Source organism: Capricornis sumatraensis, chromosome 1 (assembly GCF_032405125.1).
Source record: "Capricornis sumatraensis isolate serow.1 chromosome 1, serow.2, whole genome shotgun sequence".
Lineage (NCBI taxonomy): Eukaryota > Metazoa > Chordata > Mammalia > Artiodactyla > Bovidae > Capricornis > Capricornis sumatraensis.
In genome coordinates this window covers 77,548,255-77,563,528 of record NC_091069.1, presented here as the reverse complement: position 1 = coordinate 77,563,528, position 15,274 = coordinate 77,548,255, and the positions used below count along the sequence as shown (strand labels likewise).

Sequence of the window (15,274 nt, the reverse complement as noted above, 5' to 3'; positions counted from 1 at the left end):
GTGGGTTTTAGTAACCCGGAAGGGGAGTTCTTTCTTGGCTGTAGTGTTGGTATCTTCCAGCTGCTGCTTGTTCTGCGGCTGAGGGTATCATCGCGAAAGGATGGTGTGCGAAAAATGTGAGTTAAGGAGACTTTTCTCCGGGAGAAAGAGGCTGGGAGACCCTAATTCGAACTCCCTGGGAACTTTGCCATTCTTTGTTTTTCCGTCGGCCACAGGCCTCCGATTCTTGTCTGTCTTTTTGTCTTGCTATTTGACCATTCCGGCCCATCCCCAATGACCGTACAGTCCTGTATCTGTTGGATTCGGGGTGGTCTCAGTTTTGCCCCGTTTTGTCTATTTCGGTTGCTTCCCCTCGACCCCGGCTATCATCCTGTACTGCTTCTTGACAGGCTCCCTCGCTTCACAGACCCTCAGGGTTGGAATGGATCTTAAAAATCACTTCCACAACATCTGGAGTTGCTGGATTTAGCAAATAAAAGTACCCGACGCCCAGTTAAATTTGAATTTCAGGTAAACAACGAATAACTTTTAGTGTGAATATGTCCTATGCAGTATTTGAGACTTGGCCTTGTTTGCTGCTCCTTACTATTAAGTGCTTTGTCCCAAAACACGCACTTTTATGACATTTTTTACTGAAAAATTATTCTTTGTTTATCTGAAATTTAAATCTCACTGGGTGTCCTGTGCTTTATCTAACAAGCCTAAATGAGGATCCCACCCAATGACTTAAGTGCTCTTTGCATGAATGCCTAGAGTACTGAGGCACGAGGCTAGGAGAATCTTACCATCTTCAAAGAAGTCCCTGTAGTTTTCACTGGCTTTTAGAGAAGTCTTTCCTCCTTATGGACTTCCCTGATGGCTCAGAATCTATAGAATCTGCCTGCAGTGCAGGTAGACCCGGGTTCCGTCCCGCGGTCCGGAAGATCACCTGGAGAAGGAATGGCAACCCACTCCGGTATTCTTCACTGGAGAATTCCATGAACAGAGCAGCCTGTCAGTTTACAGTCCGAAGTCGCAAAGAGTCAGACAGGACTGAGCGACTAACACTTTCCTCCTTATAGCTGCCTTTCGGTGACTCTAATGCTAACCCTTGAGAGTTCTAGAAAATATGATTTTTTGACTTTACAAACTGGTTATAGGTTTAAAAAGAGCTATCATATCCTCAAATACCTTTTTCCTACCGTTAGGTATGTCTGACTCTTCTGCAAAAAAGATTCAAGTTCTCATATCCTGATAATTACATGATCCGTTTTGTTTATATCCCCACAGTATATAAAACTTTGAACACAGACGCCCGTGAGTTTGAATCAGAGTTTTTATATTAGGTGAAAGAATGACCATGGATAGTTTCCTTATTAAATTCTCAGAGTGCAGAAAATAATTTAGTGTTTTTGTATATGGAGCCTGGCATTTGGGAGGACCCCCCACAATAAAGCCTCAGCTTACGTTTTTTGTTTTTTTTTTCAGCTTACGTTTTAAACTTCATTTTTGCTAACCCTTATTTTCTTCACTTCAGCCAAACCAAACTGTTTTGTGTGCCTGTATGTACATATCCCTGAGTTTTCCATGCCTTTCCCCAGGATGTGTCATTTTTCCAGGTTACCTTCATCCTCTTTTCTCCTCTTACCAGTCCCATTGCCACTAACCCTCTCTATTGCCTTTCCCACAAAGGTTTCCTGGATTTCCCTGATCAACGTTATTTTTTTCTTCCATGGGATTTCTCCTAATACTACAATTCTGAATTGTTATACCTGTTATTTTCCAGCTTATATTTTAGTTTAATAGTTCTTAACTTTTGGGGGTGGTTCTCTGAGCCCTTTGAGAATGTGATGAAAGCTATGGACTTAGTATAGTCTACTTAAAAATGAATATACAAAAAGTTTGTATACGGTTTTATCTTACTCATATATCGTCTGTGGCCCACCTGTGAGAATCAGACTATGAACTACTGTTAGGGAAATCAGTGTGCTATAAACTCCTTAAAATCTAGACCTTTATCTAATTCATTTTACTTTTATCTGTACTTTGTACAATGGCTTATACATCAGAGATGCTTAGTAAATATTTATGGATTGAATAGGTTTATCAGATTTGTTTATACATGTACAGTTCAGTTCAATTGCTCAGTTATGTCCGACTCTTTGCAGAGGAAGCCTATTATAAGCCATCGTGTTATCCACAAATTTGACTTGAGAGTCAGTTATCCATTGCCACAGTTAATATCTTAAGTCTCAGTTCAGTGGCCCTGACCGCAACATTAACAGGCTTATACATATTATGACTGGTGATACCATTATGAACTTTAGGCACAATGTAGTGTATTTATTAGAGAGTAAACACTAATCCCCCTTGTTTTTACTATCTTTTTATAACAGGTGAAAAGAAACTTGGTACTGTTATCACTCCAGATACATGGAAAGATGGTGCAAGGAATACCACAGGTATTTTTCCTTTTAGAACGTAGATATTGAATCAGATACTTCCTGTGAATAATGTTTTCATTTTCACATTATTTGTAAGATGAAATATTGTTATATGTACAGCATACTTCATTTATTAAACGTTAAAGAATACTAGATCTCCCAACAGTTTAATATATTCTTCTATTTCATTCTTTCAGTGATGTGTCAGGGTTACTGATTTGGTAGAAAGGAAATAGCAAAATAATTAAATGAATTTTAAGCAACAAGTACATCATAGTATTAATAGTTGATTTGATTAAGCTTAATTAGGGTTAGTATTGAAAGCCCCTTTTCCTCACCTGATTTCTATATTCTTGAACAAATTATGTAAATATTTTCACCGTCATAATCATTAAATACAGTGAGGATTTTTTCAGAGGGAACAAAAAAAAATATTTTCACTATTCAATGTCAGTGGCAGTAAAGTAGTACTGTCTGGATTTTACATTAGATAGAATAAATATAGACCCATTCCCTAAGTCCTACTTTGAGTCTGAGGAATAAGATGATTGCTTTTTTTCCACCACCACACCCTGCCCCCCATCCCTAACCATGCTGTGAAGCATGCAGGATCATAGTTTCCTGATTAGGGATCAAATCAACCCCCTTGGCAATGAAAGCACAAAGTCTTAACCATGGACTGCCAGGGAATTCCTATAATGATTGCCTTTTATCCAAATTTTATTCTCCTAGTAAAAAGTTGTTTTATTTTTAAGTAGTGTCTTTAAAACTTGGCTTTTAAATGAAGATTTTTGAAAATGTTGATATAGGCTAGTCTACCTGGAATGTTAGGTCCATGAATCAAGGCAAACTGGAAGTGGTCAAACAGGAGATGGCAAGAGTGAACATCAACATTTTATGAATCAGTGAACTAAAATGGACTGGAATGGGTGAATTTAACTCAGATGACCATCATGTCTACTACTGTGGGCAAGAATCCCTTACAAGAATGGAGTAGCCATCATAGTCAACAAGAGAGTCCAAAATGCAGTACTTAATCTCAAAAACAACAGAATGATCTCTGTTCATTTCCAAGGCAAACCGTTGAGTATCACAGTAATCCAGGTCTGTGCCCCAACCAGTAATGCTGAAGAAGCTGAAGTTGAACAGTTCTATGAAGACCTACAAGACCTTCTAGAACCAACACTCAAAAAAGATGTCCTTTTCATTATAGGGGACTGGAATGCAAAAGTAGGAAGTCAAGAAATACCTTCAGTAACAGGCAGATTTGGCCTTGAGGTACAAAATGAAGCAGGTCAAAGGTTAACAGTCTTGCCAAGAGAACTCACTGGTCATAGCAAACACCCTCTTCCAACAATACAAGAGGAGACTGTAAACATGGACGTCACCAGATGGTCAATACCAAAATCAGATTGATAATATTCTTTGCAGCCAAAGATGGAGAAGCTCTATATAGTCAGCAAAAACAAGACTGGGAGCTGACTGTGGCTCAGATCATGAACTCCTTATTGCCAAATTCAGACTTAAATTGAAGAAAATAGGGAAAAGCACTAGACCATTCAGGTATGACCTAACTCAAAACCTTTACGATTATACAGTGGAAGTGACAAACAGATTCAAGGGATTAGATCTGATAGAGTGCCTGAAGAACTATGGGCAGAGGTTCATGACATTGTACAGGAGGTAGTGATCAAGACCATCCCCAAGAAAAAGAAAGGTAAAATGGCTGTCTAAGGAGGCCTTACAAATAGCTGAGAAAAGAAGAGAAGCTAACTAAAGGCAAAGGAGAAAAGGAAAGATACACCCATTTGAATGCAGAGTTCCAAAGAATAGCAAGGAGAGATAAGAAAGCCTTCCTCGGCGATCAATGCAAAGAAATAGAGGCAAACAACAGAATGGGAAAGACTAGAGATCTCTTCAAGAAAATTAGAGATACCAAGGGAACATTTCAAGCAAAGATGGGCTCAATAAAGGACAGAAATGGTATGGACCTAACAGAAGCAGAAGATATTAAGAAGAGGTGGAAGAACTATACAAAAAATATATTCATGACCCAGATAACCACAATGGTGTGATCACTCACTTAGAGCCATCCTGGAATGCAAAGTCATGTGGGCATTAGAAAGCATCACTATGAACAAAGCTAGTGGAGGTGATGGAATTCCAGTTGAGCTATTTCAAATCCTGAAAGATGATGCTGTGAAAGTGCTGCACTCAATATACCAGCAAATTTGGAAAACTCAGCAGTGGCCACAGGACTGGAAAAGATCAGTTTTCATTCCAGTGCCAAAGAATGTCACACTGCTGCACAATTGCACTCACCTCACATGCTAGCAAAGTAATGCCCCAAATCCTCCAAGCCAGGCTTCAATGGTATGTGAACCATGAACTTCCAGATGTTCAAGCTGGTTTTAGAAAAGGCAGAGGAACCAGAGATCAAATTACCAACATCTGCTGGATCATTGAAAAGGCAAGAGAGTTCCAGAAAAACATCTATTTCTGCTTTATTAACTATACCAAAGCCTTTGACTGTGTGGATCACAACAGACTGGAAAGTTCTTCAAGACATGGGAATACCAGACCACCTGACCTGCCTCTTGAGAAATCTGTATGCAGATCAAGAAGCAACAGTTAGAACTGGACATGGAACAACATACTGGTTCCAAATCAGGAAAGGAGTACGTCCAGGCTGTATATTGTCACCCTATTTTTTAACTCATAAGCAGAGTACATCATGAGAAATGCTGGGCTGGCTGAAGCACAAGGTGGAATCAAGATTGCTGGGAAAAATATCAATAAACTCAGATATGCAGATGACACCACCCTTATGGCAGAAAGTGAAGAGAAACTAAAAAGCCTCTTGATGAAAGTAAAAGAGGAGAGTGAAAAAGTAGGTTTGAAACTCAACATTCAGAAATCTAAGATCATGGCATCTGGTCCCATCACTTCATGGCAAATAGATGGCGAAACAATGGAAACAGTGAGAGACTTTATTTTGAGGGGCTCCAAAATCACTGCGGATGGTGATTTCAGCCATGAAATTAAAAGACGCTTACTCCTTGGAAGAAAAGTTATGACCAACCTAGACAGCATATTAAAAAGCAGAGATGCTACTTTGCCAACAAAGGTCCATCTAGTCAAGGCTATGGTTTTTCCAGTAGTCATGTATGGATGTGAGTTGGACTATAAAGAAAGCTGAGCACCGAAGAATAGATGGTTTTGAACTATGGTGTTGGAGAAGACTCTTGAGAGTCCCCTGAACTGCGAGGAGATCCAACCAGTCCATCCTAAAGGAAATCAGTCCTGAATATTCACTGGAAGGACTGATGCTGAAGCTGAAACTCCAGTACTTTGGCCACCTGATGCAAAGAACTGAGTCATTTGCAAAGACCCAGCTGCTGGGAAAGATTGAAGGCAGGAGGAGAAGGGGACGATGAGAAGGAGGATGAGAAGATTGGATGGCATCACCAACTTGATGGACATGAGTTTGAGTAGGCTCTGGGAGTTGGTGATGGACAAGGAGGCCTGGCATGCTGCAGTACATGGGGTCACAAAGAGTCGGACATGATTGAGCAACTGAACTGATTGGTTAGAAGTCAAAAAATGAACTTTCTGATTGTTAAATGTTGCATGGTTATGTTATTATGTGAAATGTGTAGAAATAACCCACTAAAGTGTGTGTATATTTCTATGCAGAAAGTGGTGGAAGAAAGCTGAACGAAAATAAGGCTTTGACCTCAAAAAAAGCAAGGTAGGTAAAAGAGCATCTGTAAAGCAGTCGTAAATTTCTACTCTTTTTACTATTAAGTATATTGGAATGAATTTGTTTTGCCTCATTCTGTTGTAATAAAGCATAGACTTAGGTACTTCCCAGGGTGTATAACCAAGCTATCTGTTACATCCTATTGGTTTCACCCTCTTCTTTTCACTGTATCAATATATGAAGATATTATATATTATTTTTATAATTTGACCAGAAAATAGTACTTATTTTTACTAGTTCTTAGTTTTTCTGTGAATCACAGGCAGCAGACAAATGTGGACAGATCATGAGCTCTAAAGTCAGACATAAATTTGAATGTAGACTTTGTTACTGTCTAGTTCTATAACTTTAAGCAAGTCAAAACAGTTCCTTAACTTTCCTGAACGTTGTTTTTTTACCGAGGAATGGGGATAAAAATGTCTCCTACCATAAAAACAATTTTTGACACCATGCTCTACTATATTCAGTTTTTAAAGCCCCATAAATTCTTCTAGCTGCCATCCATTTTCTTGCTTCCTTTTATAGCAGAAGTTTTCAAAAGCTGTATCTAGAGAGTACTTTCCCAGTGTCCTTAAGTTCTATTTACTCCTTCAGCCACTATAGTCAGGCCTCCATCTCTACCACACTTATAAACCTACTCTTGTCAAGATCACACATGATCTTTGAAACTCTTGGCTGCTTCTCAGTTATTACCTTTCTTAACCTTTAACAGCGTGCTGTCTCTCTCTCTCCTTTTTTTGCAACCATTTATTCTCTTGGCTTTGAGATACCACATTCTCCTTTCCTCTTAACTCACTAACTGTTCCTTCCAGTGCTGTTCTCAATCCAGTGCTTCTAGACTCAATCCTAGACATTTTTTTTCCCATTTGTAAATTTGCTATCTCTCTTCAAGTGACTTTAGTCCAGCACCTTTGAATTCAAGCTGTATGTTAATGACTTCCACATGTATATCTCATCATGACTCCTCTGAACTCCAGCCATATATCCAGTTGCCTCCTTGACTTTTCTAATTTGATGTTTGACAGGCATCCTCTTTTTCCTTCAGTCTAATCATAGTCTTCTCATCATGGCTCTGGGGTTCAGTCTACTTGTACAAACCAAAATTCCTCACTGATTTCTTCATTTCATTCGCTTCCCATATCCATTAGCGAGTTCTATGGCTCTACTATCAAAAAGTAACCTGAATCCACCTTCTGTTCATCTTGCTGCTAGTACCCTCTTGTAAACCATCATTATTATTTCTTATTGAATACTGTAATAACTTGTGTCTCCCTGTTTCCTCTCTGATTCCCTATACTTCATTCTCATAATAATTAGCATGGTTCCTTAAAGAATAAGTAACTCCTTTGCTTGGGTTTCTTTTTACATTGAATAAAATCCAGACCCTGTGCCATGGTCTCACGGGGTCCTTTATGGTCTGGCCCCTCCTACCTGTGTGACTTCCCATGGAGCCAACTCTTGATTCAGATTTGCCAAGCGCACTCTCACTGGAAGAGGTTTTGCTTACTGTGCCCTCTTCCTGGAATTCATCCTTAAGAGCTCACATAACTGGCTCCTGGTTACTTGAGTCGCAGCTGAAATGTCATTTCTCCAGGGACAGTCCCTAGTTCAGTTCAGTTCAGTTGCTCAGTCGTGTCCGACTCTGTGACTCCATGAATTGCAGCATGCCAGGCCTCCCTGTCCATCACCAACTCCCGGAGTTCACTCAAACTCAGGTCCATTGAGTCAGAGATGCCATCCAGCCATCTCATCCTCTGTCATCTCCTTCTCCTCCTGCCCCCGATCCCTCCCAGAATCAGAGTCTTTTCAAATGAGTCAGCTCTTTGCATCAGGTGGCTAAAGTATTGGAATTTCAGCTTTAGCATCAGTCCTTCCAAAGAACACCCAGGGCTGATCTCCTTTAGAATGGACTGGTTGGGTCTCCTTGCAGTTCAAGGGACTCTCAAGAGTCTTCTCCAACACCACAGTCCAAAAGCATCAATTCTTTGGCGCTCAGCTTTCTTCACAGTCCAACTCTCACATCCATACATGACTACTGGAAAAACTATGACCTTGACTAGATGGAACTTTGTTGGCAAAGTAATGTCTCTGCTTTTGAATATGCTATCTAGGTTGGTCATAGCTTTTCTTCCAAGGAGTAAGCGTCTGAATTTCATGGCTGCAGTCACCATCTACAGTGATTTTGGAGCCCCAAAAAATAAATTCTGACACTTTCCACTGTTTCCCCATCTATTTCCCTAACCAGCATCTAAACTAATGTCTTCCTTCCTTCCTTCCTTCCTTCCTTCCCCTCCTGTCCACCACAATATCCTCTTTGAATTTTCTCTACAACAGGTATTACTATCTTAAAAGTGTGGTTGTCTCCTTACTTACTGTCTGTCTCCTCTCACAAATGTCAGCTGGATGAGGACAGAAGCTTTGTCAAGTTCATCTTTGGCTTTTAATAATAAAGCTTCTAATACATAAAGTGCCTTACACATAAAGGTGTTTATTAAATAATGAGTATAAATTAGCATAATAGACTTAAACTTCAGTGCATTGTCTCATTGGGTATTGTTGACTGACCTGTTGATGTCTTCTGAGATCATTCAGTTATTATTGACCAAGTTGTTCTTTAATAGAGCATACAGTTTTAGGTCCTAGTTCCTTTATGCTCCCAAACTTACTTCAGTGTCATTAATAAGTAGCTATTACTTTTGGGTATTTTAAATGTCTCACTTTGGGAAGTGTACATAATATTTCTGAGATATTAAAATGTACATTTTGGAAAAATATATAGTTCTAAGAAAAAGTAATCTCTAGACTTGTACATGCAAACAAATTGAGCTTGTTATTCAAAGGAAGAATCAGGTTCAGTCTTAACTTCCCTTGTGGGAAGTAAAGTGACATTCTTTTGGATTTAGAAAAATTAACCTTTGAAAATGAGCTATTGTATTGTACCCAAGAGAAGAAACCAGGTCTGGACAGTATTGGTGTTCATTATATGAGTTCAGTTACAAAAAGTTACTGCCAATTTGATGGGAAGTATTTCCTCTAAAATTATCTTGCACACCAGTTACAGTAAGGTGACATTTTCATTTAATAGAAACTTTTTATCCAAAAAAGTTTACATCAGTTAATTGAAAATATCAGCTAAACTAGGCAGTCATGAAGAGATACACATACCTTATTTTAAGTCAAAGCGCATAACTATACATATATTTCATCAATCATTTTACATTGAGACAAGGCTTTTTGAATATGAATCTACTTTATCGTTTGCCTTATATAAATCATAACCAGAATATATATTTTCAGCATCTTTAAAGTAGCTCAAGAACTGACACTTCAAGTGCCAAGCCCTTCCATTTTGATTTTTTTCTCAATTTGAGTTTTCTTACCCATGACTAATGCTGTAGCAGTTTTCATGATACACTCTTTTCTGGTTGTCAAAGCATTCACTTAGTTTTTAGTAGAATCGCTTACTTTTTTTGTACTCTTCATTTCATGAGTTTCCATAATGTTTAACTGTAACACTTGAATAGATTGACAAATACAACTCTGATAAACAGGTTTGGGATTAAGTACAGATGACTCTTTATAAGCATACAGCTTACATGGAAGGGGCAGAAACGTGCAGGTATGTTAAGAGAGTAGCCAGTTAGAAGAGTGCTATGCTATCAATTGTAGAGTTTTATAGAGGGACCAGAAAGCATAGATTAATCACATTTGTTGCTTAAGTGAGGTTATTTAAGAGTATTTCTATCGTACTGTACATTTTTCTTTCTTTAAAAAAAACTCTAGGTTTGATCCGTATGGAAAGAATAAGTTCTCCACTTGCAGAATTTGTAAAAGTTCTGTACACCAACCGGGTTCTCATTATTGCCAGGGCTGTGCCTACAAAAAGGGTGAGTTTCTCTCAATACCACGTTTATATTCATATCAAATGTACTTCTTTTGATACTGATTTGGATAACACAGTATAAGAGTAGCCCTTCATAAAACTTATTTGTCAGATAAATGCTCTTTTTTCTAAGGCAAAGTATACAGAACTTGTCATAGTTGAAAGTATATTCGTTTTCTCTTTTCTGATGCTGTTTAATTTTTTTTTTTTTACCTTCACCAGTGACTTAAATAAACCAAATCATTGATATTAGTTAAATATTTGATTGGTATAATTAGTTGTTAACACTTGATTGCTTACATGAGTTTTCTGTTTGTTTGTTTGTTTTAGGCATCTGCGCTATGTGTGGAAAAAAGGTTTTGGATACCAAAAACTACAAGCAAACGTCTGTTTAGATGTATTGACGTTTCGGGTTTTCCGTATGATTTTACTTTTTGCTTTGAATTTTCAAGGCATAAGTTAGATGTTCAAGTTACAAGATAACATGTCTTAAGACAAATAAACCAGGGAAGTAGACTGGTATTCTTTCTTTTGCTGTCAAGAAGTTCAGCAGCAATGTAACTAGTTTTCTGCCTTAAGCTTTTCTTTACAAACATCTTATTTAACTGGAGTAAGTAACAAATCTAACAAAAATATTTTCCTAGTTCTGTATGCACTTTTTAATTTATCATTACTCATATAATTTTTATTCTTTTTCCCTCTACATTATAGATATTGCAAAAGTAAGAAGGAAGTTATTGATATATGGCTTTGAATTTGGCATTCAGACTTGTGATCCTTCCCTCATTCCCTTTTGGTTGTGTAGTTTTAGGATCAGCAGTTCCTTAATTAATCAGCATCATAGGGCATTCAAATATCTGAGCCCATTATTGTTAAATAGTTCCTTAAATAAATTAGCCCAGACCCAAATTAAACAAAAGTTGTTTTTATGTTATTTTTTATTCATTTGTGAAGCCAAAGTGTCAATACCTTTCATATGAGAATAGGAACTCAAGGAACAACCCACATATGTTCAAAAAAATACAAAGTATTTCAGAAAAACACATATCACCTTGAATTCAGACCATCATGAAAGCCAGAACATTGTGCATCCATAATGATGTATAGTGAACGAATCACCATTCTTTGGGAAAATGCTTTGAAGCAGACACCAAAAATTTTTTTAACCTCCTCTTCTAAAAATAAATACACAAAGCAAACATTTTGACTCTTTTTTTAAATATACATATATAGTATAGACTGCTAAAAGACTACTTTGAGATTTTTTTTTAAACTATACAGTTGTTGATTTACAATGTTGTGTTAATTTCTGCTGTGTACAACAGAATGATTCAGTTATACGTATATATACATTGTTTTTTAAATTCTTTGCCATTATAGTATATCACAAGATATTGAATACAGTTCCCTATACTCTGCAGTGAGACCCTGTTGTTCATCCATTCTGTGCGTCTGCTAACCCCAAACTCCCAATCTATCTCCCCACCGCACAGCCCCCTTGGCAGTCATAAGGTTGTTCTCTTTGTGAGTCTGTTTCTGTTTCTTAGATAGGTTCGTTTGTGTCATATTTTAGATTCTGCCTTTAAGTGACATTATATGGTATCTGTCTTTCTGACCTCACTTACTACAGTGATCTCTAAGGCCGTCATGCTAATTGGACATTATTTCGTTCTTTTAGTGGCTGAGTAATATTCCATTGTATGTGTGCCAGTCTTTTGAGTTGAAGTTTTGTCTGAATATATGCCCAGTAGTTGGATTGCTGGATCATATGTTAGTTCAATTTTTAGTTTTTTGAGGAACCTTCATACTGTTTTCCATAGTGACTGTACCAACTCATATTCCTACAAACAGTGTAGGCAAGTTGCCTTTTCTCCACACCCTCTCCAGCATTTGTTGTTGGTAGATTTTTTAATAATAGCCTTTCTGACTGGTGTGAGGTGGTACTTCATTGTAGTTTTGATTTGCTTTTCTCCAATAATTAGTGATGTTGAGCATCTTGTCATGTGTCTGTTGGCCATCTATACGTTGTCTTTGGAGAAGTGTCTAGGCCTGTTTTTGCATTGGGTTGTTCAGGTTTTGTGTTGAATTATATGAACTGTTTGTGTATTTTGGAAATTAAGACTTGTCAGTCACATCATTTGTAAATCTTTTCTCCCAGTCTGTAGGTTGTTCTTTTCATTTTGTATATGATTTCCTTTGTTATACAAAAGCTTATAAGTTTGATTAGGTCCGATCGGTTTAATTTTGCTTTTGTTTCTATTGCTTTGGTAGACTGACCTCAGAAACGTTGGTACGATTTATTTCAGAGAATGTTTTGCCTACATTCTCTTTTAGGAGTTTTATGGTATCAGTGTCACATCTTATACTTAAGTGTTTAGGCCATTTTGAGTTTATTTTTGTGTATGGTGAGAGGCTGTGTTCTGTGTGTTCTGACTTCATTGATTCACATGCAGCTGTCCAACTTTCCCTTAACACTACTTGCTGAAGAGATTGTCTTTTTTCCATTGTATATTTTTGCCTCCTTTGTTGAAGATCAATTGACCATAGGTATGTGGGTTTATTTCTGGGCCATCTGTTCACTTTCAGGTTTCAGACAAAGCCTTTTCTTTTGCTGCCTTTAGAAGTACAGGACTTCTGCTTTTGAAACAAGCTAACTGTGGGAGGCCAAAAAAAGTATTCCCCATTGCCAAGTGCAGTATAAATATGTATCACTATAAAATGGTAGACTAGATACAATGATGATACACATGGTATAGATACCACATTTTTATTTGTTTTAAAATTACTGTGGAAAGTATTTAAAGTTTTAACTGTTTAATTTTATCTATAAGGTTTTTTCCCCCTAGGATATGTTCTTATTCTTACCCAGAAAGATCACAGCGATAATGCAAAATATAATAACAATAGCTCTGAGGGCAAAAAGTATCTTCTCATGCTTTAATTTGGGATTTTAAACTAAAATCAACACAAGGGACACATAATAGGACCTGGTTAAGAGAGTGACCCAGATCCATTAAGAGCTGCATTGGTCAACTTTGGGAAAGTACATTTTTCAGGTATCAACTGGGATGTGGATTTCCACAACTCATATTTCCTATTCATGCCCGACTAGCCTTCTACTGTAAATGATCCAATGGCCAGACTCAGGTTGTTCTATGAAGATATTTGTCAGTGTTATACCTCAGAGTAGTATAAATGTTATAAACCTTCATATTATTGAAATAACAATGTGACTGCCATAAGTTGAATAGAAGAAAGTCCCAAAATAAAACATAAAGTATTTTTAAAAAGAAATTAAAAAATAGAAAATATAACATTAAGATGACAGGATTAAGATCATATTTAGCTTTTATCAAGTTAAATAACATTTTTTTAAAAATCTCATTGTTTTTAATGTATGTATGTCAGAAACAAATACCAACAGAACACTTAAGTGCTTTCACTCATTAAAATATGCAGCCATCAAAATAATACAAGATTTATGTATTTGTGCAGAAGTTTATGTATATAAATAGAAAACATCTGAAAGCCACTGATAACGGTTTTTCTCTGTGGAGTAGAACTAAGGGTTGAGAAAAGAGACTTAACCCTTTACAGCCTCATGCCAACTACTTAGTACTTTTTAGCTTATAATTCTTTTACCTGGGGGAGCAGGAGAGTACTAATAATTTTAGTATCCTAGAAATAAGTATTTACATGCATAGATATGTATTTATTTTTTGAGAATTTCAAGCAGAAGAAATATACACATTGTTCTGCACTTCAGATCATTAATGTTTCTCCTGTTTCCTTTACCATTTTCTGTCTCCTTACACATTTTTTTGACCACATGATGAATACATTGCAGACATCATAGCCTTTAATACTACATATGTGCTTCATGTGAACAAGCATGTGAAGTATGGTTATCAAATTCAGGAATTTAACATTAATATTTTCATCTAATCTATAGTCCTTGTTCCAGTTCCATTTGTTGTCCCATTGGTAAATTTTTTTACAGCTACAGGATCTAACCCAGGGTCATATGTTAGATTATCATGACTCTAATCTGGACCAGTTCTTCAGCCTTTCTTTGTCTTTTATAGTATTTGTTTGGAGAATACAGGACAGTTAAAGTATAGGTTGTGCTTCAGTTTGGGTTTTTCTGATTCTTCCTTATGGTTAGATTTGGATTATGCAGTATGGGCAGAAACCCTGTGAATGGTGTGTCCTCTCAGTGTCGTACCCTGGCTCTCAGAAAGTCCCCTCGCCTCTTATTGGTGATGTTAATTTTGTCACTTGAGTAAGATGTTGTCCAGTTTCTCCACTGTATCGTTAGTTGCTGTTTTAACTTTTGCAATTAGTAGATAATTTGTGAGGAGAAACTTTGAGGTTGATTGATGTTCTATTCCTTGTCAAACCTTCCCCTCCTAGATTTAGCATCTTTTGATGATTCTTGTCTGAATAAATTTTTACTGTGATGTTTACAAAATTGTGATTTTTCTACCTACATTATTTCTATATTAATTAGTTGTCATACTACTCTAAAGAAAAGGTTTCGCTTTATCTATTTATCATACATGTAGAATAAATGCTTTATTTCTGATCACTTGAATATTACTTACAGGTGATTCCTTTTACCCCAAGTAACTTAAATGTGTATTCTCTAAGAATAAGGATATTTTCTTATATAACCACAGCATAATTATCAAAATCAGAAAATTAGCATTAATATAATATCTAATATTTTCCACATTTCACTGGTTGTTCCAGTAATGGCCGGGGAGAGGGGCAGAGGTGAATTGGTCCAGGATTCAATCCAGAATAACACATTCCATTTAGTTGTCAAGCCTCTAGTCTCCTTCAGTCGGGAGGAGCTCTTCAGTCTGTCTCTCAGAAATGTCAAGGGCGTGAAAAACATAGACTACTTATGTATATGAAGTGTCCCTTAATTTGAGATTTTCTGATGTTTGTTTATGATTAAATTGAGCTTATGTCTTTTTGGCAAGAATATCATAGAAGTGACACTGTTCTTTTCAGTGCCTCGAATCATGGTACTGGTTGTTCCATCACAAGCTGTTCATTTTGATCACTTATTTTTGGTGGTATTTGCTAGATTTTTCCACTGTAAAGTTTCTAATTTTTTTCAAGTTAGCAAGCATTTTGTGGGGAGATACTTTGAGACTGTAAATATTCTGTTTCTCAGCAAACTTTCATACACTAAGT

General features: G+C 37.0%; 1 protein-coding gene across 1 annotated transcript; it reads left to right on the top strand.

Annotated features, from left to right (window-relative positions):
* The first annotated feature begins 25 nt into the window (after window positions 1–25).
* On the top strand, window positions 26–11,240 carry CRIPT (CXXC repeat containing interactor of PDZ3 domain). The gene is made up of 5 exons (XM_068980924.1): window positions 26–116; window positions 2,376–2,441; window positions 6,120–6,174; window positions 9,970–10,073; window positions 10,400–11,240. The coding sequence occupies exons 1-5, from the start codon at window positions 101–103 to the stop codon at window positions 10,462–10,464; spliced, it is 306 nt and encodes a 101-aa protein (XP_068837025.1). The 5' UTR covers window positions 26–100; the 3' UTR covers window positions 10,465–11,240.
* The last annotated feature ends 4,034 nt before the right edge of the window (window positions 11,241–15,274 follow it).

Coding starts and splice junctions, on each gene's coding strand:
- CRIPT (XM_068980924.1), top strand. Junction 6,175..9,969: donor TTGACCTCAAAAAAAGCAAG/GTAGGTAAAAGA, acceptor AAAAAACTCTAG/GTTTGATCCGTATGGAAAGA. Junction 10,074..10,399: donor GGGCTGTGCCTACAAAAAGG/GTGAGTTTCTCT, acceptor TGTTTGTTTTAG/GCATCTGCGCTATGTGTGGA.